General features: G+C 42.9%; 1 protein-coding gene across 4 annotated transcripts in view; it reads right to left on the bottom strand.

Annotated features, from left to right (window-relative positions):
- The window catches only part of TRDMT1 (tRNA aspartic acid methyltransferase 1), a 295,294-nt gene that overhangs the window by 77,294 nt on the left and 191,776 nt on the right, over window positions 1-26,224 (bottom strand). For all 4 annotated transcript variants that reach the window (XM_086941779.1, XM_086941780.1, XM_086941782.1 and 1 more), the window contains one exon: window positions 4,341-4,410. In XM_086941779.1, coding sequence (XP_086797905.1) covers window positions 4,341-4,410 — 70 coding nt within the window. The remainder of the gene's footprint in view (window positions 1-4,340; window positions 4,411-26,224) is intronic.

The raw sequence follows: 26,224 nt of genomic DNA, 5'->3' as shown, positions 1-26,224 counted from the left end.
CAATGTGAAAACGTTGCAAAAGGTACCACTAAGCACAGACCAAGCATTGGTAGGGGAGCAGGGGGAAAAAGGCAGGGGTTGTAGGCAGCCTAAAGTTAAGCAACAGTTACAACCCCGAAGGATTTACAGGGCTCGGGGAATAATCATAGGTGGCGGAGCTCATCAGATAAGATGGCAAGTGTATTCGAAGGCGCTCATTAGGGGAGGTGGCCCAATGGCACATGAATTTTGTAAAGGACCTTAGACCGACCGTCAAGCGGTACCTGCCTGCAATACGTGGGACATGAGTAGGAGGACTGCAAATTGTTTGATTATTATCGAGGGGTATTCAAGCTGAACCAAACAATCTCATAATTCAATCCTAGTGCCAGTTTGTTGTCTTTATACCCAGCGCTGCTCGAATATCAGTAGGATTTTTGTCATGTCTGCGGAAAGGGGTGAGATTTTCAATGACATACCACCTCAGGTCCTTGTCAGTATGCCCTTTCTCAATTAAGTGTTTAGTGAGTTTTGTTGCGTCACATTTACATCTTATCATACAGCGATGCTCTGCTATTCTGATGCGTACACTCCTCGTTGTCATCCCTACATATATGAGATTGGAGGGGCATACAATGTCAAATACCACATTCTTTGAGTTACAGTTTGAGCAGTTTCAATTTCCAAGGGGCATTTAGGCCAAGGTCTTTCTCTGCTATTTTCTTTGTAAAAGCGTAAACAGGGCCACAGGGAGAGTGTCCAACAGGAGCGGGTAGGTTCCACAAGATGGATTGCCTATTCTTCTTTTTGCGTTGTTTTGGGTGTGTGTGCCCCAAAAAATCCCTGAGGTTCTGGTCTCTCCTAGTCAAGAACATAGGTTTAGTGAGATTTTGGCCACCTGATGTCAGAATACTCCAGTTTTTGTTTACACAATTTTCTGCATCTTATTGGAACATGGTTGAAAGATGGTAACACAAATAGACCTGCCCTGTTCAGTTCTTTCAAATGTAGACAGGAATCAATCCCTGCTGTTATTTATGGCCCTCTTATTTGCCTTAGCAATCAAGTAGAGTGGATAGTTTTTTTCGGAAGGTTTTCTAGAAAGGTTATTGGCATGGTTCTTATAATCTTGGACCTTGAAGCAATCATGTCTAAGCTGTAAAAATTGACAAACAGGCAGATTTTCGCTAAGGGACTGTGGCTTGAAACACTCAAACCAAAGGAGATTATTTCTGTTGGCAGGTTTATAGAACAATTCTGATTACATTCCACCGTTTTCAGCAATAATCATTAGGTCAAGGAAAGCTAGCTGCACTTTAATATTTATGATGGAGATTCTCAAGAAAGGGTCAAGTGAGTTGAGCCATTGTGAAAAATTCAAAGCTTCTTCTTCACTGCTCTGCCAGATCAGTAAATTGTCATCAATATAGTTTCCTCAGTCTTATTCAAAGGGGTTAGAGGAGCGGAGAATGTATACTGTCTCAAAGGCATGTATGAATAGACATGCTAAGATGGGGGCGAAGGTACCCCCCCCCATGGATGTCCCATGTACCTGCAGGAAGAATTCCCTTCTAAACTCAAATAAGTTGTGTGTGAGGGCGATGTGTGTGAAGTTTAAGACATACTCTTGAGGTGTTTCGTATTCCCAATTCTGACCTGTTAGAAGTAATCAATCACTTCCAAAGCGACTTCCTGCAGGATGCTGGTGTATAGGGACTTAACATCCAAGCTGATCATAAGCTCTTTTCCACAGTCAAATGAAAACTCTTTCAGTTTGTTTATGACATCTTAGTGTCCTTCAGAAAATAAAGCATTCATTTCACCAGTGGTCTAAGGAGACGTCACAGAACAGAGACAAAGGTTCAAGAACAGAGCCCATACCTGACACAATGGGCCTTCCAGGGGGAGGGAATTTATTCTTGTATACTTTGGGGAGTGCATAAAAAAGTAAGGGACAAAGGGTTATTTTTGAATGAGGAAACCTGCCTAATGTTGCGTGATCTAACTGCTATCTAACCATTTCTTGACCAAGAAAGCAGTTTCCTCCTGTATTTCAGAAGTGGGATCATTTGAAAGAAGCAGTTATTGCGTGTGTCATTCAAGAATCTCTGACATTCATAGTTGCAATCAATCTTGATAGAATAATGAGGGCCTCTCCCTGGTCTGCAAGTTTTATTACTACAGTATCATCCATGGCAAGCTCAGTTAAGGCTCTATTTTCCTCCTTACTGATGGTATTAAAGGTGGCATGCTGGTCCTTATACAGAGGATTGATTTCTTGATTCACCACCTTTTCAAAGGCAAGCATGTCTGGTGGGATTTCATTGGAGGAAGGATTAATTGTAGATTTTTGTCACAGTTCCATATTCTTATCTATTAATTTGGCTATAGGTTGTTTCCTGAAGAAAAGATTAAGTCTAACCTTCCGTAGGAAATCCACTATCTTCAATTTCAATTGGAAGATGTTCTTTTTGGGAATGGGTACAAAATCAAGGCCTTCATTGAGTACACTATTTTCAGTTTTGGTGAGTACTTTATCACTGAAGTTGATAGTGATGTCACAATTGGGTCGTAGGTTTTGCTGGTTCCTGGGCTCGCATCCATCTTTGTGGAGGTCCGCTATAGCTACTCTGTACTTTGCTTTGTTACTTTCTGTTTTTTCCTTTTTCCTCTTACTATCCCCCTTCCTAAAAAAGACCTGTTTTGGTAGAAGCATGGACGGTCTGCGGAGGGGGAAAACTGATCGTCCATAGTTGGGTGGTCACATCCATGATGCATGTGCAAAAGTTACTTGGGTGGGGAAAACCACCCTGTCTGGTTCCTTTCCTGCGTCTTGATTGTCTAAATGTTGAGTACTCATTCTCAGAATCAGAGGACAAACTACTCCTCGATTAGGTGCCTCAGGTGGTAAGGGTTTTTACTACATGATCCTCCCTGGAGTATGGGTAAACTGTGTCATGCAAGAACATGTTTAGGTCTTTCTGAAATGTAGTAATTTTAGATTGTATAAAAAAGAAAAAAATCAAAATCATCTTAATAACCATGTCCAGTTTCTTTTGGAAAATTGAAGTATTTATGCCTGATTTTAACGCTGGCTTTGATCTTAGTGATTATTGTATTAGATAGTCTTTTCGCAGTTTTTATTATTAAGACCAAGCAGTCTCTGGACCAACCACCCTCTGGTACTAAAGCCCAATAATTTTTAAATTCTTTGTCCTCTAAGAATATCCTTGGTTCATTTGTAACTAGTAATCCACATGAAGCAGCGTTCCCTCTCAGGTATTTAGTCACAACGGCCCCATGGGGCAACATCTTGACTTGTGATCTTTTAATTTCAATAAGTGTCAAATATTCCTGAGAGTGTAACTTTCGATTCATATGCAACGCAAAGTGGATTCTTTATAGCAAAGCCGTCATACACATTTTTAAATTATTTTTATTTAAAATGTTGCTGAAAAACAAATTAACAAACAGGGAATACATGGCACGGCTGGACTATTTTCTACTTTTATGGTATTTGATACTGAGCAAATCTAGTTCCAAGAAGCAGCTAAGCACTTCACAGACCACCTCAAGCGTGATGTGCTGTATAGCATAGAATGAAGTTGAGATCTGATTACAAAAACATGAATGTGAGGTTTGGGGGTTGAGAATATACCTGTGAGTTTAAAATGTAGCATACAGGACAGGACACTTAATTATGCAACACATCGCACCACCCTCGCCAAAAACCTCTAGATCATACTCGACATGACTGCCCAAGTCAATGCCATCAGCATTTCTTGATTGCATACACTGAACATGCTGAGGAAGATTTTTAAATAGCTCCCAATCAGCACCAGAAAAGGTGTCACGCATGACCTGGTAACAAGCAAGCTGGACTACGGAACACCCTCTATGCCAAGATCAACAAAAAACTCACCAGAAGGCTGCAGATCATTAAAAACTTGACGGCTAAAATCACTCTCAACCTTCCGCACTGCACTCACATCACACCACAAATTAAGGAGCTGGACTGGTTACTCAGTTATAAACGAGTAAAAATGCACACTCTTCACCTACACTTTCAAGGCACTATATAACACCGGCCCAGCATACCTCAACAATCGCATCTGCTTTCACAAACCTTTCAGAAACCTTTGCTTGTCCGGACTCCTACTTGGACAAATCCCTCTCTTTTTTGTGTGATCACTATTTTTGTTTATGGTGCATTAGTAAGGAATAGTGAGATGTACATAGAGGTGCCAGTAATCACACAGTTCACAAATGAGAAATGTGGACTTAATATGATCACCGATCTAACTGTTCCTTGATCACTAATTCACAATCAGCATGTATTACGTAAAAGTTACACAACTTACACAAGTTGGAGTTAACAGGAATTCTTGATATTGATATCCACACTTCTCCAAAGTCTGTATCAATGCATCCCTGCAACACAAACATAACTTTACACATTTAAAGAGTGCTATAGAGGTTTGTACAAGTTATAGAAAAATATTGTAGGTAAGATGTGGTGAATTGTTTTAGGGAAGTGGCAGTCTTCTGTTCCCAATGGAAAAACAGGTTCAATGGTCAGAAGTCATGTGACACAAAGTGAAAGACACCACCACCTAGATCCCCTCTAGAATGCTGAGGGACTTCACAACCTTCTTAGGTGGTTAGCAGGAGGACGGCAGCCGAGATGTGGGAAAGATTCACAAACAAAAAGCAATTGATGGGAATTCTTACATTCGCTTTAACCACTTGTAATCACCTGTGGTAGCCTTCCATTCTATTGTTGTGTTGCCTGTCTGTGTCATTAGAGATGGTGATTAGCAATAAATATAGCAGTTTCTGGCCTGCCTTCCAAAAGGAGTAGTCAAGCCCAAACTGCTGGGCAACATCCCCTTTTCACTGGAATACAAGCAATCCTAGATGTGCATCAGTCTTGGTGGGCCTTATCTGTGAGGGTCAGATGGAGTCATTATCTACAGAGAGCTAAGGGGCTTGAGACTGGGAATATCCAAGACAAGTGTGGGGCAGGGGAATCTGTGTTTAAAATCCTGTTCCTCTTCGGAGTGGGGTGAGCATTTAGTGAGCATAGGTCAAATAGAAAGTGGTTACAAAGAACATTTTTATTCTCACATTAGGTAATAACATTGGCTGACGGTCTGGAAGAATTAAAAAAAAAACTTTCACTTTAGAGACAATTCCTTTGCCCAAACCTGCACCACCAGCAATCACCAACAACACATATACTGTGACACCATTCTCCAATTGTCCCCTTTAAAGAACATGTCACAAGAGGTTTGTGAGCCAAGCTGCTATGAGCCAGAATGCTTTAGAAAATGTAGTGTTATGTTATGTTATGTTATGTTAAATAGAATTTATTGAGCGCACGTACGCCCGTAGGCTTCATGGCGCTATTGGAAGATTTGCAGAGACATAACACAACAACAAAAAGAGGCAGAAGTTAACTATGGGTAGGCTTGCCTAAAAAGCCAAGTTTTGAAAGCTTGTCTGAAAACCAAAAGGTCTTCATGGAGTCTCAGTGTCAGTGGCAGAGAATTCCATAGGGAGGAGGCTAGAAAGTGAAAAGAACCGCCTCCCTGGCGTTGTTTCCTAATTCGAGGCACGACTAACAAGTTCTTGTGACCCGAGCGAAGAGTGCGTGAGGGGGTGTACCTGACAAGCAGGCTGCTAATAAATCCAGGGCCCTTGCCTTGTAGAGCCCTAAAGATAATGCATCCAGCTTTAAAGGTTGCTCTCTGTGCTACTGGCAACCAGTGGAGACAGGCCAGACCCGGCCTGATGGACTGCCACTGGGTATCTTGCAAATCAACCTGGCCGCTTGGTTCTGAACCAGTTGTAGTCTCTTGAGCTGCCCGGCTGGAAGACCCAAATACAAACTGTTGGAGTAGTCCAGGCGGGACAGCAGGAGAGCGATGATGACTTGGATCAGAGCAGAGTAGGTTAACAGGTGGGCAATCTTCCTAATCTTACGGAGTTGAAAAAAAATTGAGGATACCACCGTCCCCACCTGACTTTTAAGAGAGAGGTCTTCATTAAAAGTAACCCCTAGGCTTTTTACTGTTTGGGACTTGGCTGGAGGATTTCCCATTTCTGGAGGCCAGAAATGTGGCCCTCAGTACAGTTCACTCTTCCCAGGCAAAATCAATTCAGTTTTGCCTGGGTTGAGTTTCAGGTGATTTAGACTCATCCATCTCTGGATGTGGACCATGGCCTCCCGAAATTCAGTGGCAGCGCCAGGGGAGTCCAGACGGAAGATCAATTGCAAGTCGTCAGCATAGTTAAAAATTAAAACTTTAAACTTTCTTAGTGAAAACAACAGGGGTCGTAAATACAAATTAAATAAAAGTGGGGACAAGGACGATCCCTGAAGGACTCCGCATTCATTTTTAATTTTAGGGGCTGTAAAGGTTCCTAGTCTCACTGCCTGGGTACGATCCGAGATAAATGACTTCAGCCATCTCAAGGCCGAGCCTCTGAGGCCCGCCTGCTCGACACGGTCGACCAAGCAAATGGTGCTTCTAAGCACAGCCAGCCAGTAACATAAATTATTAGATGGCAGGATTTATACACAGCTTAATAATGGGGGATTGGGAAACGTTGGGATATATAGTGAGGGATTGGGATTTCGAAGCACATGGGTTCAGAGTGTGAAATGACCCACCACTTAACCTGGGTGATAGTGTTCTTATCCAAAACATTTTCAAAATCATGGTCCCCCAGATGAGAGACCTTAAACAGTGGGGGGGAGGGGGGCATGCTGCAGAAGAAAGGCTGGGTTAAGCACTTCTGATGGGTCTCGATTCATGGAAGGTGATAAACTTTAGCAGGTGTACTTCTTTATATATATATATATCAAGAGTACTTGCTACCCGAAACGCGTCGCTTGAAAGGTTCCAAATAAAAAAACATCTTGCCTGAAGCCGTGGGGTCCGTCTCCTTCTTTCGCCACATTGTGTGGAGGTTTGAGGATGCTTGGATATATATATATATATATATATATATATGAAAACAATATCCTGTCACCTCAGCTCTCGATGCTGCGATATCCACAGGTACAGATCGCTCGGACACAAAAGTTCGGGAATAAAGTGGTTTATTTTCTCCTCTCCACCAGCATGATGTGTTTCGGCTGTCTATATCTATACTACTATTAAAAAGGAAGAACTTTGAACCTTTGAGGCGGGTAAACTCGGGAACCACAGCGCCAATCCACACACCCGATACATCGTTGTAATCGTCAGGGTGTGCAGATGGACATAGGCTATATAAACGTAATAAATATACATTATTTAAAAAATTTACAGAAAAAAAAGTAGTCCCTTGGAAGAAGCGTCGGCCGCGACATGCGTGCCCGACGTGAGGAGCGCTGGGAGGAGCGGCGTCCAGGAGCGCGAGGAGGACCGGCGGACATGGCGCGGGTAGGAGCGGTGAGGAGCGGCGGACAGGCGGTGAAGAGCGGCGGACAGGCGGTGAGGAGCGGTGGACAGGCGGGGAGGAGCGGTGAGCGGCGGATGAGGTAGGTTATTTATTTATTTATTTAGGAGCGGTGGGCGGCGGAAAAATGAAGCAAAAATGAAAATCGTGAGAAAGTGGAAGCAAACGGAGCATTACAAAAGTGAGCCAAACGGTGCATTACAGGAGGAAAAAGTTACGTGTGCAGGTTACAAAAGCGTACATCGTGAGAAAGAGGAAGCAAACGGAGCAATACAAAAGTGATCCAATCATTGCATTACAGGAGGAAAAAGTTACATGTGCAGGTTACAAAAGCGTAGAAAGTAAACATAGAGGTATAGGAGGAAAAAGTGACGTGTGCAGGTAGCAAGAGGAAGCAAATGGAGCATTAAAAAGTGAGCCAAACGGTGCATTACAGGAGGAAAAAGTTACGTGTGCAGGTTACAAAAGCGTAGAAAGTAAACATAGAGGTATAGGAGGAAAAAGTGACGTGTGCAGGTAGCAAGAGGAAGCAAACGGAGCATTAAAAAAGTGAGCCAAACGGTGCATTACAGGAGGAAAAAGTTACGTGTGCAGGTTACAGAAGCGTACAAAGCAAACATAGAGGTATAATACTGCAATATTTGGAGGAAGGCTCCGGGGGACCCACGGACAACGTCGGGGCAGGCGGGGGCCCTGAAGCCTAATTGCTCCCGGACAACGTCGGGACGGGCTGCTAGTCTATATATATATATATATATATATATATGATTTCACTGAAAAAAACATAGGTTTCAGGCACGTTATAGTTAGAAATAAGCATTTAAAAAACCTTAGAAATTCTCTGAAAAAAACATAGGTATCAGGGGCATTATAGTTAGTTGGATATTTCTCTCATACAAAATCATAGAAGTTCCCCCATTATAGTTAGTTTAGCTAACTATAACTGATGCACACGCAATGCACTGCTGATGACATCACATATTACATCCCTCATGAAATGGTCAGTGACATCACTTATGACATCACTTATGACGTAATTTTTTTTCTATTCTGAACAATATTTAGGTCGAGTAATTTATTACTCGAAACTATTGTGTTGAAACCAACTCTTAAAACCAAGGGCTTTGGGAGACAGATAATGCACAGTGCATGTGCCCGTGCACGGGCTTTTCTCCCGAGCCTCGGCATCACACTTCAAAGGAATTCCTTCCGCTCCTTATCTCCTCAGGCACTTAGCGTCTATGTGTGTCTCCCAGGCTCCTCGAAGTGCCATATGTCCTCAAGGCATCACACTTCTAACGTGAACGACCATCTGCTCCTTGGAATGCTGGCATGGTTGCCCAGTGCTGCCTGATCTTCTTCAAAGGCAGCTTGTAACCCGAGCTGCCCTCTGCCTTTGCATTCTGAACTCTTTCTTGGATTTCACACACAGTCCATAGCGCTTCCTTGTACCTTTCACCAGGCACACACACACACACCACCAGCCATCAGTGCACGCTTTCACCAGGCACACACACACACACACACACACACCACCAGCCATCAGTGCACACATTCTCCAGGCATAAACACCACCGGCCGTCAGTGCACTCTTTCACCAGGCACACACACACACACACACACACCACCAGCCATCAGTGCACGCATATACCAGGCATACACACCACCGGCCGTCAGTGCACGCTTTCACCATGCACACACACACACCACAAGCCATCAGTGCACACTTTCACCAGGCATACACACCAACGGCCCTCAGTGCACACTCTCACCAGGCACAGACACCATCAGCCATCAGTGCCCGCATTCACCAGGCATACACACCACCGCCGTCAGTGCACGGTTTCACCAGGCACACACACACACCACCAGCCATCAGTGCACGCTTTCACCAGGCATACACACCACCGGTCCTCAGTGCACGCTTTCACCAGGCACACACACACACCACCAGCCATCAGTGCACGCTTTCACCAGGCATACACACCACCGGCCGTCGGTGCACCCTCTCACCAGGCACAGACACCATCAGTCATCAGTGCACGCTTTCACCGGGCACAAACACCACCAGCCGTCAGTGCACGCTTCCACCAGGCACACACCAGCAAACGGCAGTGCACGCTTTCACCAGGCACACACACCACCAGCCATCAGTGCACGCTTTCACCAGGCACACACTACCAGCCATCAGTGCACGCTTGCACCAGGCACACACACCACAAGCCGGACAGGCACACACACACCACCAGCCATCATTGCATGCTTTCAACCGACACACACACCACCAGCCATCAGTGCACGCTTTCACCAGGCATACACACCACCGGCTGTCAGTGCACACTTTCACCGGGCACAGACACCATCAGTCATCAGTGCACGCTTCCACCAGACACACACACCACCAGCCGTCAGTGCGCGCTTCCACCAGGCACACACACACACCGCCAGCCATCAGTGCACACTTTCACCAGGCATACACTCCACCGGCCGTCAGTGCACACTTTCACCAGTCACACACACACCACCAGACATCAGTGCACGCTTTCACCAGGCATACACACACACCACCAGCCATCAGTGCACCCTTTCCCCAGGCACACACACACACCACCAGCCATCAGTGCACGCTTTCACCAGGCACACACACACACACCACCAGCCATCAGTGCACGCTTTCACCATGCATACACACACACCACCAGTCATCAGTGCACGCTTTCACCAGGCATACACACCACCAGCCATCAGTGCACGCTTTCACCAGGCATACATACCACCGCCCGTCAGTGCACGCTTTCACCTGGCACACACACACACACACACACACCACCAGCCATCAGTGCACACTTCCACCAGGCATACACACCACCGGCCCTCAGTGCACACTCTCACCAGGCACAGACACCATCAGCCATCAGTGCACACATTCACCAGGCCTACACACCACTGCCATCAGTGCACGGTTTCACCAAGCACACACACACACCACCAGCCATCAGTGCACGCTTTCACCAGGCATTCACACCACTGGCCGTCAGTGCACGCTTTCACCAGGCACACACACACCACCAGCCATTAGTGCACGCTTTCACCAGGCATACACACCACCGGCCGTCAGTGCACACTCTCAACAGGCATAGACACCATCAGTCATCAGTGCACGCTTTCACTGGGCACACACACCACCAAACGGCAGTGCACGCTTTCACCAGGCACACACCACCAGCTGTCAGTGCACGCTTTTACCAGAGACACACACTACCAGCCATCAGTGCACGCTTCCACCAGGCACACACACCACCAGCCGGCCAGGCACACACACACCACCAGCCATCATTGCATGCTTTCAACAGGCACACACACACCACCAGCCATCAGTGCACGCTTTCACCAGGCATACACACCCTCTGCCGTAAGTGCATGCTTTCACCAGGCACACACACCACCAGCCATCAGTGCACGCTTTCACCAGGCATGCACACCACCGGCCGTCAGTGCACACTCTCACCAGGCACAGACACCATCACCCATCAGTGCACACATTCACCAGGCATACACATCACCAGCCATCAGTGCACGCTTTCACCAGGCACACACACACGCACACACACACACCACCAGCCATCAGTGCACGCTTTCACCAGGCATACACACCACCGTCCGTCAGTGCACACTCTCACCAGGCACAGACACCATCAGTCATCAGTGCACGTTTTCACCGGACACAAACACCACCAGCCGTCAGTGCACGCTTCCACCAGGCACACACCACCAAACCGCAGTGCACGCTTTCACCAGGCACACACACCACCAGCTGTCAGTGCACGCTTTCACCAGGCACACACCACCAGCTGTCAGTGCACGTTTTCACCAGAGACACACCTTACCAGCCATCAGTGCACGCTTCCACCAGGCACACACACCACCAGCCGGCCAGGCACACACACACCACCAGCCATCATTGCATGCTTTCAACAGGCACACACACACACCACCAGTGCACGCGTTCACCAGGCATACACACCACCGGCCATCAATGCACACTTTCACCGGGCACAGACACCATCAGTCATCAGTGCATGCTTCCACCAGGCACACACAACCAGCCGTCCGTGCACGCTTTCACAAGGCACACACACACACCGCCAGCCATCAGTGCACGCTTTCACCAGGCATACACACCACCGGCCGTCAGTTCACACTTTCACCAAGCACACACACACGCTCCCAGCCATCAGTGCACGCTTTCACCAGGCATACACACCACGGGCTGTCAGTGCACGCTTCCACCAGGCACACACACACACACCACCAGCCATCAGTGCACGCTTTCACCAGGCATACACACCACCGGCCGTCAGTTCACGCTTTCACCAGGCAGACGCACACACCACCAGCCATCAGTGCATGCTTTCACCAGGCATACATACCACCGGCCGTCAGTGCACACTCTCACCAGGCACAGACACCATCAGTCATCAGTGCACGCTTTCACCAGGCACACACCACCAGCCGTCAGTGCACGCTTTCACCAGGCACACACACACACACCGCCAGCCATCAGTGCACGCTTTCACCAGGCATACACACCACCGGCCGTCAGTGCACGCTTTCACCAGGCACACACACACCACCAGTCATCAGTGCACGCTTTCACCAGGCACAAACACCACCAGCCGTCAGTGCACGCTTTCACCAGGCACAAATACCACCAGCCATCAGTACACGATTCCTCCAGGCACACACCACCAGATGTCAATGCACGCTTTAAGCAGGCACATACACCACCAGCCGTCAGTGCGCGCTTTCACCAGGCACACACCACCAGCCATCAGTTCATGCTTCCACCAGGCACACACAGCACCAGCCGGCCAGGCACACACACAGCACCAGCCATCAGTGCATGCTTTCAAAAGCAACACACACACCACCGGCCATCAGTGCACACTTTCACCGGGCACAGACACCATCAGTCGTCAGGGCACGCTTACACCAGGCACACACCACCAGCCGTCAGTACACGCTTTCACCAGGCACACACACACACACACCGCCAGATATCAGTGCACGCTTTCACCAGGCACACACCACCTGCCGTCAGATCATGCTTTCACCAGGCACAGACGCCATCAGTGCACGCTTCCACCAGGCACACACCACCAGCCGGCCAGGCCCACACACACCACCAGCCATCAGTGCACGCTTTCACCAGGCACACACACCACCAGCCATCAGTGCACCATTTCTACAGGCACACACACCACCAGCCAGTGCACACATCAATTGTTAACGCATCCACAATTAACTATTGTAGCAATTGCAGTATGGCACACTTTACTTTTAAACATATTCATCTAAAGCGCAGCATGCCACCATTCCCTCACACTTAGCACCCTCACACACTCTGCAATGAAACATACACTCCAAATACCACTCAGTGCCACATAATTGCTCGCCACATAATTACACTGCACTCAATGCAACATACACTTCAAATACCACTCAGTGCTACATAATTTCACTCCACATAATTACACTGCACTCAATGCAACATACATTCCAAATACCACTCAGTGCCACATAATTACCCGCCACATAATAACACTGCACTCAATGCAACATACTTTCCAAATACCACTCAGTACCACCTAATTACACGCCACATATTTACACAGCACTCAATGCAACATACACTCCAAATACCTCAGTGCCACATAGTTATATGCAACATAATTACACTGCACACAATGCAACATACACTCCAAATACCACTCAGTGCCCCATAATTGCACACCACATAACACTACTGAATGCAACAGACACTCCACACAATACCACTCAGTTCTACTTAATTATATGCTGCATAATTACACTGCACTCATGCAACATACACTCCAAACAATACCACTCAGTGCCACATAATTACACGCCACACAATTACACTCTACTGAATACAACATACACTCCCCACACAATACCACTCTGTGCCACATATTTATATGCTTCATAATTACACTGCGCTCACCGCAACATACACTCCAAATACCACTCAGTGCCACATAATTACACGCCACATAATTACACTGCACTCAATGCAACATACACTCCAAATAACACTCAGTGCCACATAGTTACACGCCACATAATTACACTGCACTCAATGCAACATACACTCCAAATACCACTCAGTACCACATAATTACACGCCACATAATTACACTCTACTGAATGCAACACACACCACACAATACCACTCAGTGCCACATAATTATATGCTACATAATTACACTGCACTTAATGCAACATACACTCCAAATTCCACTCAGTGCCACATAATTAAACACCACATAATTACACTCTACTGAATGCAACACACACTCCACACAATACCACTCAGTGCCACATAATTATATGCTACATAATTACACAGCACTCAATGCAACATACACTCCAAATACCACTCAGTGCCACATAATTACACGCCACATAATTACACTGCACTCAATGCAACATACACTCCAAATACCACTCAGTGCCACATAATTAAACTCCACATAATTACTCTGCACTCAATGAAACGTACATTCCAAATACCACTCAGTGCCACATAATTACACGCCACATAATTACACTGCACTCAATGCAACAAACACTCCACACAATACCACTCAGTGCCACATAATTATATGCTTCATAGTTACACTGCGCTCAACCCAACATACACTCCATATACCACTCAGTGCCACATAATTACACCCCACATAATTACACTGCACTCAATGCAATATAAACTCCAAATAACACTCAGTGCCACATAGTTACGCGCCACATAATTACACTGCACTCAATGCAACATACACTCCAAATACCACTCAGTACCACATAATTACACGCCTCATAATTACACTCTACTGAATGCAACACACACTCCACACAATACCACTCAGTGCCACATAATTATATGCTACATGATTACACTGTACTCAATGCAACATGCACTCCAAATTCCACTCAGAGCCACATAATTAAACACCACATAATTACACTCTACTGAATGCAACACACACTCCACACAATACCACTCGGTGCCACATAATTATATGCTACATAATTACACAGCACTCAATGCAACATACACTCCAATTACCTCTCAGTGCCACATAGTTATATGCAACATAATTATACTCTACACAATGCAACATACACTCCAAATACCACTCAGTGCCACATAATTACACACCACATAATTACACTCTACTGAATACATAATACACTCCACACAATACCACTCAGTGCCACATAATTATATGCTACATAATTACACTGCTCTCAACGCAACATACACTCCAAATACCACTCAGTGCCAAATAATTACACGCCACATAATTACACTGCACTGAATGCAACATACACTCCAAATACCACTCAGTGCCACATAATTAAACTCCACATAATTACTCTGCACTCAATGCAACGTACATTCCAAATACCACTCAGTGCCACATAATTACACGCCACATATTTACACTGCACTCAATGCAACATACACTCCAAATACCACTCAGTGCCACATAATTACAGGCCACATAATTACACTGCACTCAATGCAACAGTCACTCCACACAATACCACTCAGTGCCACATAATTATATGCTTCATAATTACACTACGCTCAACGCAACATACACTCCAAATACCACTCAGTGCCACATAATTACACAGCACTCAATGCAACATACACTCCATATACCACTCAGTGCCACATAGTTATATGCAGAAAGGATTTGTTTAACAAAATATAATTAAACGTGATTCAACTAACTCTTTAGGACAAGTCAATGGTCCTTTCATGAATAAGGACCATTGACATGTCCTAAAGAGTTAGTTGAATCACGCTTAATTATATTTTGTTAAACAAATCCCCTTGAAGGCACCTATACCTGTACTTACTCACCCAAGCCCTCAAGGGTATTTTGGGTTGCTCACTGTTGCTTAATCACATAGTTATATGCAACATACACTCCAAATACCACTCAGTGCCACATAATTAGACACCACATAATTACACTCTACTGAATGCAACACACACTCCACACAATACCACTCAGTGCCACATAATTACACACCACATAATTACACTCTACTGAATGCAACACACACTCCCCATATTACCACTCAGTGCCACATAATTACACGCTACATAATTACACTGCACTCAATGCAACATACACTCCAAATACCACTCAGTGCCGGATAATTACACGGCACACAATTACACTATACTGAATACAATATACACTCCCCATATTACCACTCAGTGCCATATAATTACATGCCTCATACTTACACTCTACTCAATGCAACATAAATACACTTTATCTGTCTATCTCTCTATCACCCTCACTCTATCTATCTATCTATCGCCCTCACTCTACCTATCGCCCTCCCTCTATCTATCTATCGCCCTTACTCTATCTATCTATCTATCGCACTCACTCTATCTATCTATCGCATCACCACAGAATCAGTCAGCACCACCAGAGCATCACTCAGGGGTACCACAACATCACTCCGCGCCACCACAGCATCAATCTTTGCAACCATTCAACAACTGGTTCAAATATGTTCTCTAAATGTTTCAAGCTTCATTACAAATGTCACAAAAATATGTTAATAGTTCACTTCTGTTCTTGGATTTTCATCACAATAAAATACAATGAACATAATCTTCACAAAAGTTATTTACAAAAGCTATTGCCATTATAAATTACAATAACTTTTAAGTATTAATTATTAAAAAAATAAAAGCCATTTTTATTTGTAATATCAATACATCTAAGTCAAGTAAATACAACACATATTGCATTACAAATGCTATAGGTGTCACACTTGTGAAAGTTAAAGCTATTGGCATTGTAAATGACAAAGCTATTCAATTCACTATTTCCCAAACCAACACATAAATAAAAAATGTGTCATTTACAATACCAATAGCTCAAACTTTCCTAATGCGAGACCTATTGCATTGCAAATGCTTGTTTTTATATGTCTTCTATCTAGAATTACGGCAATTAATAGATGTTTTTAGTCGCGAGAAAGTAAATAACACGGTTTGCCGGTTAACAGTTTTGAAGCTCTCCAACGTATGTACATATTATGCAGCTTATATGTGTGAGGATCGAAATCGAAACCTTTACCACTTCACATTTTGCAACTTTTCCCAACACATGCACAAGATAAACAGTGAAAACGTGAGCATGTGTCAACTGTAAAACGTGACATCTAAATAGGCAGAGCTGCATGTTCCTGGAGTGGAGAAGTGTGGCTCAATGGTTAGAGCGGCAGACCCTGATGCAGAGGTCTGGCCCGGGACCAGGGTTCAATTCCCGCCTCGGCGGGTCTTGGGCTCAATTTCCTCTGACCTGATAATTCTTGCCTCGGTGCCTATTCTAATCATGGGTCCCACTCTGCAACTCTGGGCAGTAGCTTGCCTAATCTCCATAACAGCCTCAACAGTGCTGGGATGCCAGGCTTCACCTTGGGGGTGCCCAGGAGTGGACATTTCACAGGGAAAAGCCAGGAAGGTTTCCACAGTGGTATGCGTACAGCGCCAAGACGCCTCAGGGTATAAGTGCGCTATACAAGTACGAATTCATTTCATTTCATTTCCTTCCATAGACTACTCAATAACCTAAAAGTATATAAACCACACCTGTTGATCGATTAGTTTTGTTTTAGCAAGTTATTTATGAGTGTCCACTCTGTGATTGAGGTTCAGTTTTCTAGCATCGGAATCTTCTTTTGCGACAACAAAACATATTACGGAGTTGTAAGTTGTTTGATTATAGCATAGTAGATATTTATAATACGTAGCTATTTTTGAATATTTAAAGATTTTTATAAGAAAAAAGTGTTATTGGTTGTTTTTGCCATTTATATGTAACGTCAGCAGCTTGTATTCAGAAACACCCAGAATAGAGGAAACACTGTTCCTTTTCTGGCTCCTATGAGGTCATATATTGTGACTATGTACATTATAATAATCAAAGTACAGCGGACCTCAGAGGTGTTGGTGATCAATCGATGCTAAGACTAAAGATTGATATGTAATGTGAGCAGCTTCTGGTTTTTATTCTGTTTCCCCTCTGGGATCATATACTGTGAGTATGCATATTGTAATATTCGCGCTATATATGCTCTCAGAGTTGTGTCCATTCTGTGATCGAGGTTCCGTTTTCTAGTGTCGGATTCTTCTTTTGCGATAGCAAAACATATTAAGGAGTTGTAAGTTGTTTCATTATAGCATAGTAGATATTTATAATATGTAGCTATTTATGAATATTTAAAGATTTGTATTTAGAAAAAAGTGTTATTGGTTGTTTTTGCCATTTATATGTAACGTCAGCAGCATGTATTCAGAAACACCCAGAATAGAGGCAACACTGTTCCTTTTCTGGCTCCTTTGAGGTCATATACTGTGACTATGTACATTGTAATAATCAAAGTATAACAAATCTCAGAGGTGTTGGTGACCCGTTGACGCGAAGACTAAAGATTTATATGTAACGTGAGCAGCTTCTGGTTTTTATTCATTTTTCCCCCCTGGAATCATATAGTGTGAGTATGTATATTGTAATATTTGCGCTACATATGCTCTCAGAGGCGCTACTGACCCGTCGGCGCAAAGACAAAAGATTTCGAAGTCCCGGAGAAAAGAAGCTTTGAACATATTCACAGCTGGAAAACATGGCACTATTCATCTTGTTTTGTGTTCTTGACTTTATTTTCATTTTCCTTATGTCTGGCATCAGTGACACTGTGTATATTGTACTACAGTGTCATATTTTCAGAGAAGAGGAGTTGGAGATCTGTCGGAGTCAGGACTAATCTGAAATACAGCTTACTGACCTTTATAACTTACTTGATCAGATATTTTTACAGAGATAATCTTTTTCAAAATAGCAGTTTAGAAACAGATTGTATGCATAGATACTTCCTTACTGAATGCCTATGATAAACCCTACATTTCTGAATGATATTTTTCTATTTCTCTATTTTTTTGTGGTTTCTATTCTCCTTCTACCTATGGAACATATAGGAATAGTAGTGTATATTATACTACTATCCTATATGTACTTAAAAGGAGTATGTGATCTGTTAGTGGAGCAGTGAGCGACCTCTAAGCACCACAACAGAACTTTCCAGAGTTCTACAGAATAGAAATTGTAAATATGTTGATTTTTTTGTTGTGGTCCTTATTCTTTTCTTGTTCTCCTGTGGAATACTATAAAGTCACTGTGTATATTTTAATACTGTGACTTCATAGTACTTTAAAGGGGTTGGATATCTAGCTGTGCGAGAAATTAACAATATATACTATATTTACTACCTCACAGTTTGTAACACTGGTAATGTTCTATGAAATAGTAGTTGCTAGAAAAAAAGGGAATACATAGTGCTTCAATTAATTTTTTGATGAAGCGTACATTTTATATATAATATGACCATATTTGGTTTAACTGTTTTTTACTGGTTATTGTTGTTGTGGCTTGAGATGATGCAGTGCGGGTGTGTTTGTTGTAGTACTTCTTTTCTACTTTATCTAAAATTAAATGATACCCTCTTATATTAAGAAGAGTATGGGGGTATGGGGCAACACTTTTACAAACTATTGACGAGAAAATATAGCCTGCGGGGAAAAAAGATAGAATGTGGCCACCCTTAAGGGATATCTTATGAATTACATTTTTGTTACTTCTTTGATATATACAGCTACACTTTCCTAAGAAAGTATATTTATGATTTCTTAATAAAAACGGTTTCAAACCTGGACTGAAATTTCTGCAGCGCCACCACACCTACTATTTTGCTGCAGGGTAGTAGCACTCTCCGCGACAGAAGTGAGCACCGCACTTTAAGTATACATTATAAGTAAACACTGCTCCAGAGAAGTAGCCTACTCGGACCCTTATTTAAATGAAGACCGCAACAGCGAGCTTTGTTTTTGCAACCCCTTCTTCCACATTATAATATTTGCCCCAAAGATTTAGCATTCCCCGCCAGACAAGTAAATATAGGTAAATAGTGCTTCTGGTAAGTATCCCACCCACAAACGTAATAAAAAGAAAACCGCAACACACTCTGTTATTTTCCCGCCGTGATTTGTAGGCCCCATACAAATTATATAAATGGCCCTTGAAATATATAAAAAAAACATTTTCTACCTTCACAGTCCCTGTCCACCACCATGTGACCACTGTACAGACTTAATAGTATTCCTACCCTCCCCTCTACTACTTTTTTTCCCGTACACCTTTTAAGTGAGTCACAAAATGGCTGACAACAGTGAACCGTTCCCAGCCAATAAGTAGCTAACTTGTACTGGAAACACTTTAGCCAATAAAATGTCCATGATGTTCCGCAGAGGGGGAGAAAATAGCTGCTAACACTTCTACTTTCAATGGTTTACAGCCAATGAACATTAAGCTTGGAAAGTTCTGCTTGGAACACGTCAGCCAATCAGATGTCCTTGATACTCCGCAGAGGGGGAGGGAATGGCTGGCAACACTTCTACTTTAAATGGTTTGCTGCCAATCAACATTAAGTTTGTTGTTGGAACACCTCAGCCAAATAAACGTTAAATTTGTTCCGCGCACGGGTGAGAACATGCTCTTCCACATAATATTACATTTCCTCTAACAAAGTGACACTATCCTTAATAAAAGTGAACACTGTATTATAAGTAAACATTACTGTGCATTATATTAAAGGAATGGTGCAATACGGCGCATTGTTGTTTTCCGATATGATTTTCATAGCCTACGGAACATTGCTGCAATACCGCGCATCGTTGTTTTGCGGACTTGATTTCCACAGCCCACGCAACATTCACATTACCTGTGTGTGCACCCTACACACTGCTTGCCGCAATACGGCGCATTGTTTTCCCGACGGGATTTCCATAGCCTATGCAACCTTACCACAATATCGCGCACCGTTGTTCTCCGGACGTGATTTCCGGGGCCTACGCAACATTCAAACTGCCTCTGCACCGTACACACAGTGTTCCTACTATATGCTTTTATACAATTTTTCTCTTTTTTTCCCCCTACTCATTTCAATTGAGTCACAAAACGGCTGCCAACACTTCCTAGTTTCAACTGTTCACAGCCAATGAGCCGCAAGCTCGTGCTTGTAATGCCTTAGCCAATCAGATGTCAGAATTCTCGAATCTCTGTATCTGTAAATTTTGATATTTCTCAAAAACTACTAAACGGATTTACACCATTTAAACAAATGTGTTCTTTCTGGACCAAGACCTTTCTCCCAGCCAAATTTGGCATAATTTCGTACTGCAGTTTGACCTGTAGCCTTGTCTAAAGTTTCCTATGGAAATTGCATGGAGAAAACACGTTTTAGGGCCCCCTTTTTTTCTCAACCCCCCTTGACAAATCACCCCCAAACTTTCAAGATAGGAGCTGATCTGAAAAAAAAATTGGGGTAAATGTCGTCAAAATTCATCAAACGACACTAAAGTTATAAGCAAATCAAAAATGCTTATATATATATATATATATATATATATATATATATATATATATATATAACCTAACGACCAGACTGCTGAAAGCAGAAGAAGAAGAAATAAAATTGAAAAAACAGACCAAGTTCCACCGGGACCAATTAGACTATGAAAGGGGTCAGATCTTTACATTTGGGAAGAAGTTTGACCACCTATGAGAATTAAATAAACAAAAATCAACAACCCCAAATCAACAAGGGGGGATTTCACCCAGTGCACCTATTGTAAGTACCAGCAATGAAGAGACACCAGGGCCAAGCACAGTTGTTGAAGTCACTGCCGCATCATCTAGAGGTGAAGGAGTAAAAAACAAAATTTTTAAGGAATTTTCCCTAATGGCGCAGGGTAGACAAGGGCTAGCCAGCCTAGGGCCCCAGGAAGCGCCAAATTGAGGTCGAGGAAGAGGCGCCAGAGGAGGAATTACGAGAGGTGCAAAAAAACAAGGTCTGCTGGATGCCTATGTGGGAGTCAGAATAAGAGGCAGCACGGCCAAAAAATGAGAGACACCCAAACTGTGGTAAAGGTATCCAATTTAATTCTAACTGCAGATCAAATTGAAGTCTTGTCCTTAGGATTAATATTTTGCCCATCTAGCCAATTTAATTATACGGTGGGGAGGATTGATCTCTTTCATTTTATTTGTAAATTAAAACTGAAAAAATGGTTTGGCACCACACAAGGTGGGGCGGCAGCAACGCGTACAGAGGGAACTATAACAACTACAACTAATCCCCTGGATATGACAGATACCAATATGGATGTGGCGGGAAGAGTAATGGACGGTGCTGTGGGTTTAAGTAATGAGGAAGGGAATCTATACACTGTAATTGACAGCGGTCTTAAATCAAGATCTAGATTTCAACCACAGATTCACAGTGAGGTTATAGATGTTTTTGAAAAGGGCATGATTAATGAATTCAAGAAAGTGAACCAAACCAGTAAAACGACACACAACAATCTTCAAGTCAAACATCGCCGAGCCCTTCAAGAACTGAAAACTAATTGTGACATTGTCATAAAAATGTCGGACAAGGGCGGCAATGTGGGGGAGATGTACCTCAATGAAGGCCACAGACAACTGGGTGAAAAAGATAGCTATGTTCTGAGAAGTAGAAGTAGTTATGATGACAGTAACAATGAATATCAAGGGCAGTTGTTGAATTGGAAAGAGGAGGGACTAGTGTCAGCTGAAGAATTCAAATTTCTTAAATGCGATCACCCTAGGCTACCGGTATTATATTTACTGCAGAAGCTGCACAAAAATGCTGTGACTCCCCCGGGACGACCAATTGTTTCGTCTATGGAAAGTACATATGAAAACACTTCTGGGTACATTGACCACTTCCTACCCCCATTTGTTTAGAAATGACCATCGTATCTGCAAAATACAAGGGATTTCCTGAGAATCATCGAGCCTATTCAGTGGGAAGACGATATGTGGCTGTTGACACTAGACGTCAACAGTCTCTATACTTGCATACCACACAACTTAGGACTGCAGGCTAATCAACATTTTTTGCAACAACGTGAAGGCAATCACTCTTCCCATACAAACATGTTATTAAACATGATGCAGACTTGTCTTACACACAACTACTTCCTGTTCAACCACGTCATCTATTGCCAGTCCCGGGGGACCGCGATGGGAACCTGCTTCGCCCCCAGTTACGATGGTTTGTTCCTGGGCTGGTGGGAGGAGCAGGTGGCCGTTAACATCTTGGCCTTTTCCCAGAACGTGGTCCTCTGGGCCCGGTATATAGATGACGTTTTCTGTATCTGGAGAGGCAACAGAGATGAGGCCATTCAATTTGTGGACGACTTAAATGTGAATTAATGTAATTTGAAATTCACCTGTAAAATAGATAAGAAGTCGGTGGAATTTTTGGATGTAGTGGTATATGCGGAGGAGGGCAAGCTAAGGAGCAGGCTGTTCCGCAAGCCAACTTCTGGCAATAGCCTATCACACGCGGCAAGTTGCCACCCACAGAAATTGATTGGCAGCATCCCGTTTGGAGAATTATTGCAGGCCAAGCGTAACTGTGGCACAGATAGAGACTTTGAGAAAGAAATGTTGAACATGAAAGTATGCTTTAAAGAAAGGGGATATTCTGATAAAGCGGTTAACCAAGCCTGTTTTAAAGTAAGAACCATTGACCGTACAGAGCGGTTACATCCCAAAGTGAAAATCCAGGAAGATAATGAACCCATAAGGTTCATTACAGCTTACAGTAACCAGTCATGGCATATAAGGAGGAGTTTAAAAAAGTACTGGCAAGTACTAAATCTGGATCCAACATTGAAGAGCTTTGTAGGTAGTCATCCACAGATCACATTTAGAAAGTGTACGGCTTTAAAGGATGTGTTGTGTAGCAACACTCCCAAAGAAAAAACTGATGTCAATGCAATTAGGGATTTCTTTACGTGCTGAGCATGCAAAGCATGTAAAAATAGTGTAAACAGAAAAGAGCTTAGGATCTCAGATACCGAAAAACCCTTTGTAAAACAGAAGCATCTGACATGTAAATCGGATTACTGTGTATACGCTTTACGGTGTCCATGCCCATTAGTATATATTGGGAGTACGATACACCAGGTCAAGAAGAGAGTCCTTGAGCATGCCAGAGCAATAACGAATGAGGACAAAAACTATCCCATTGCCAAACACTTCAAGGAGTGTCATAGTAAGGATATTGGCCCTTTACAATTCTGTGCCCTAGACATGGTGTTGTTCTCTGAAAGGGGAGGGGACAGAGTTAGACAGTTGCGCCAACTAGAATCTAGATTTATAATCAAGTATGACACAGTACAACCTAAAGGTCTCAATAAGGATGAGGAGATGGAAGTACATCTGGGTTAGAATGAATTCAAAAATACGGATGACAGTTAAGATGTAACATGATTCTATATATGATGTGAAGTATCAGTTTTAATATGCAATAACAAATTTATAGTGATTGCACATTTCATTATTTTTTATAGGAGACAGTGTAGTCCGCACACCGCTGAAATGGAAACTTAACGGCAATTTGACGAAATACACCAAATATTCTGTATTTAGAAATGTGGTTCAGTTGTATTTCCATGATTTATGAACGAGTTAGCCCACTGGGGCAGAATTGTACAACATTCCCGTTCTTTTGCAGCCAAATGCCCACATGGGCAGAACAAAGTGGTATGGGTAAAGATGCCCACCGAGACTTTACTTGAATTATACTGAATATTTATGGGCAAGGAAGCCCACAGAGACTCAAGTTAAACAATACTGAACGCCGACCTGGTCGTAACGCTTGTGAAATGTACTCAAAAATGTACTTCTAAAAATGCATTTGAAAATGTACTTAACGCTGCAATAGAATGGAACAGAGATACTGTGAGGTAACAGTAACTCGTGTAAAGTCGTGGCTCTAAAACAACCACATTGTATATTTCGCTTTACAGATGAATTTCGGTGGTAATTTAGAAATGTCTTCCGTTGTTTATGTCAAAACAGCAGTGTTGGGACAGGTAGTCTTATTTTTATGTTTATGTTTAAGCACTTTATAATGGTGATATTCACGAAACAGATTTACCCGTGACCAAGGTGCGGCTGCACTGAAACGCGTCGGGTGTTTTTTTGGCAATTGTGTTGGAATAAATACCACGTTATATGAAATTGGGCTCGAGCTTTGCCTTTTCTACCAAAGTAGCATTTGACAGGGATAGAGATATATATATATATATTCACTGAAAAAACCACAGGTTATAGACTATATATAGTTAGGAATTAGCATTTACAAAACCTTGAAAATTCACTGAAAAAACCATAGGTTATAGACCATATATAGTTAGGAATTAGCATTTACAAAACCTTATTTTACTCGCATAAAACCATTGAAATTCCATATATAGTTAGTTGCACTAACTATATATCGCGCACCCGCAATCCACTGCTGATGATGTCACACATTACATCATTCATGACATGGTCAGTGACATCACTGATGACATCACTGATGACATCTCAAATGACATCACTGATGACATCACTGATGACATCTCATTTGACATTACTGAACACATCACTGATGATATCATTCATGTGATAATACGATGAACCTCTTTAGACTCTAATATAACCTTAGATACAATCAGTGTAAACAGACACTCACAGACTGTCACACATCCATGGAGTTACTCACACACCTAGTCAGTCATGCAAAGAATCAATCACACCTCCATTTCCTCAACTATACAGTTATACAAACTTTACTTATTCAAACATATACTAACACATATTTACTCTCTTATACAATTTCTGATCTAAGTTCACAATGATCCATACAGCCACTCACACATTCACTGGCTCTTATGTTCAGTTATTTATATATGTCAACTCTCACATGGACTGTGTTTTACATATGTACTTACTTTGACATGTAGCACTGAGATATCCATTCACTCTCCAATACACTCATGCACACAGTCAACCGCCCATACAGCTGTTTCCACATGCACTTTTGAACCCATACATATAGTGAATCAACTACTCACAAATCTATGCACAGAGTCATACACCTCCCAGCCACCCACACACACACTCAGTCTCCCATACAAATACTTCGACAATCAATCAATAACCCATATAGTTACTCATATAGCTACTGATCAACACATGCAGCAGTTTACAGAACAACAGACATAATGATGCAGAAATTAAAACAGTTTAGTCACTAACCCATGCACTCAGTGAGACACATTTAATCACTCACTCATACAGTCAGTCACGCACCTACTAAATCCTTCATCCAGACACTTCTACATCCACTCATTCTTCAATATGTAAGACATATTTTAACTTTACAGAAACATACAGTCACTGGATGTTGTCATCAGTGATGTCATCAGTGATGTCATTTGAGATGTCATCAGTGATGTCATCAGTGATGTCACTGACCATGTCATGAATGATGTAATGTGTGACATCATCAGCAGTGGATTGCGGGTGCGCGATATATAGTTAGTGCAACTAACTATATATGGAATTTCAATGGTTTTATGCGAGTAAAATAAGGTTTTGTAAATGCTAATTCCTAACTATATATGGTCTATAACCTATGGTTTTTTCAGTGAATTTTCAAGGTTTTGTAAATGCTAATTCCTAACTATATATAGTCTATAACCTGTGGTTTTTTCAGTGAATTTCATTGGTTTTTTAAAAGCTAATATCTGTAGCTG

This window comes from Lissotriton vulgaris, chromosome 10 (genome assembly GCF_964263255.1).
Source record: "Lissotriton vulgaris chromosome 10, aLisVul1.2, whole genome shotgun sequence".
Classification (NCBI taxonomy): Eukaryota; Metazoa; Chordata; class Amphibia; order Caudata; family Salamandridae; genus Lissotriton; species Lissotriton vulgaris.
This window is presented reverse-complemented; position numbering and strand designations above follow the sequence as displayed.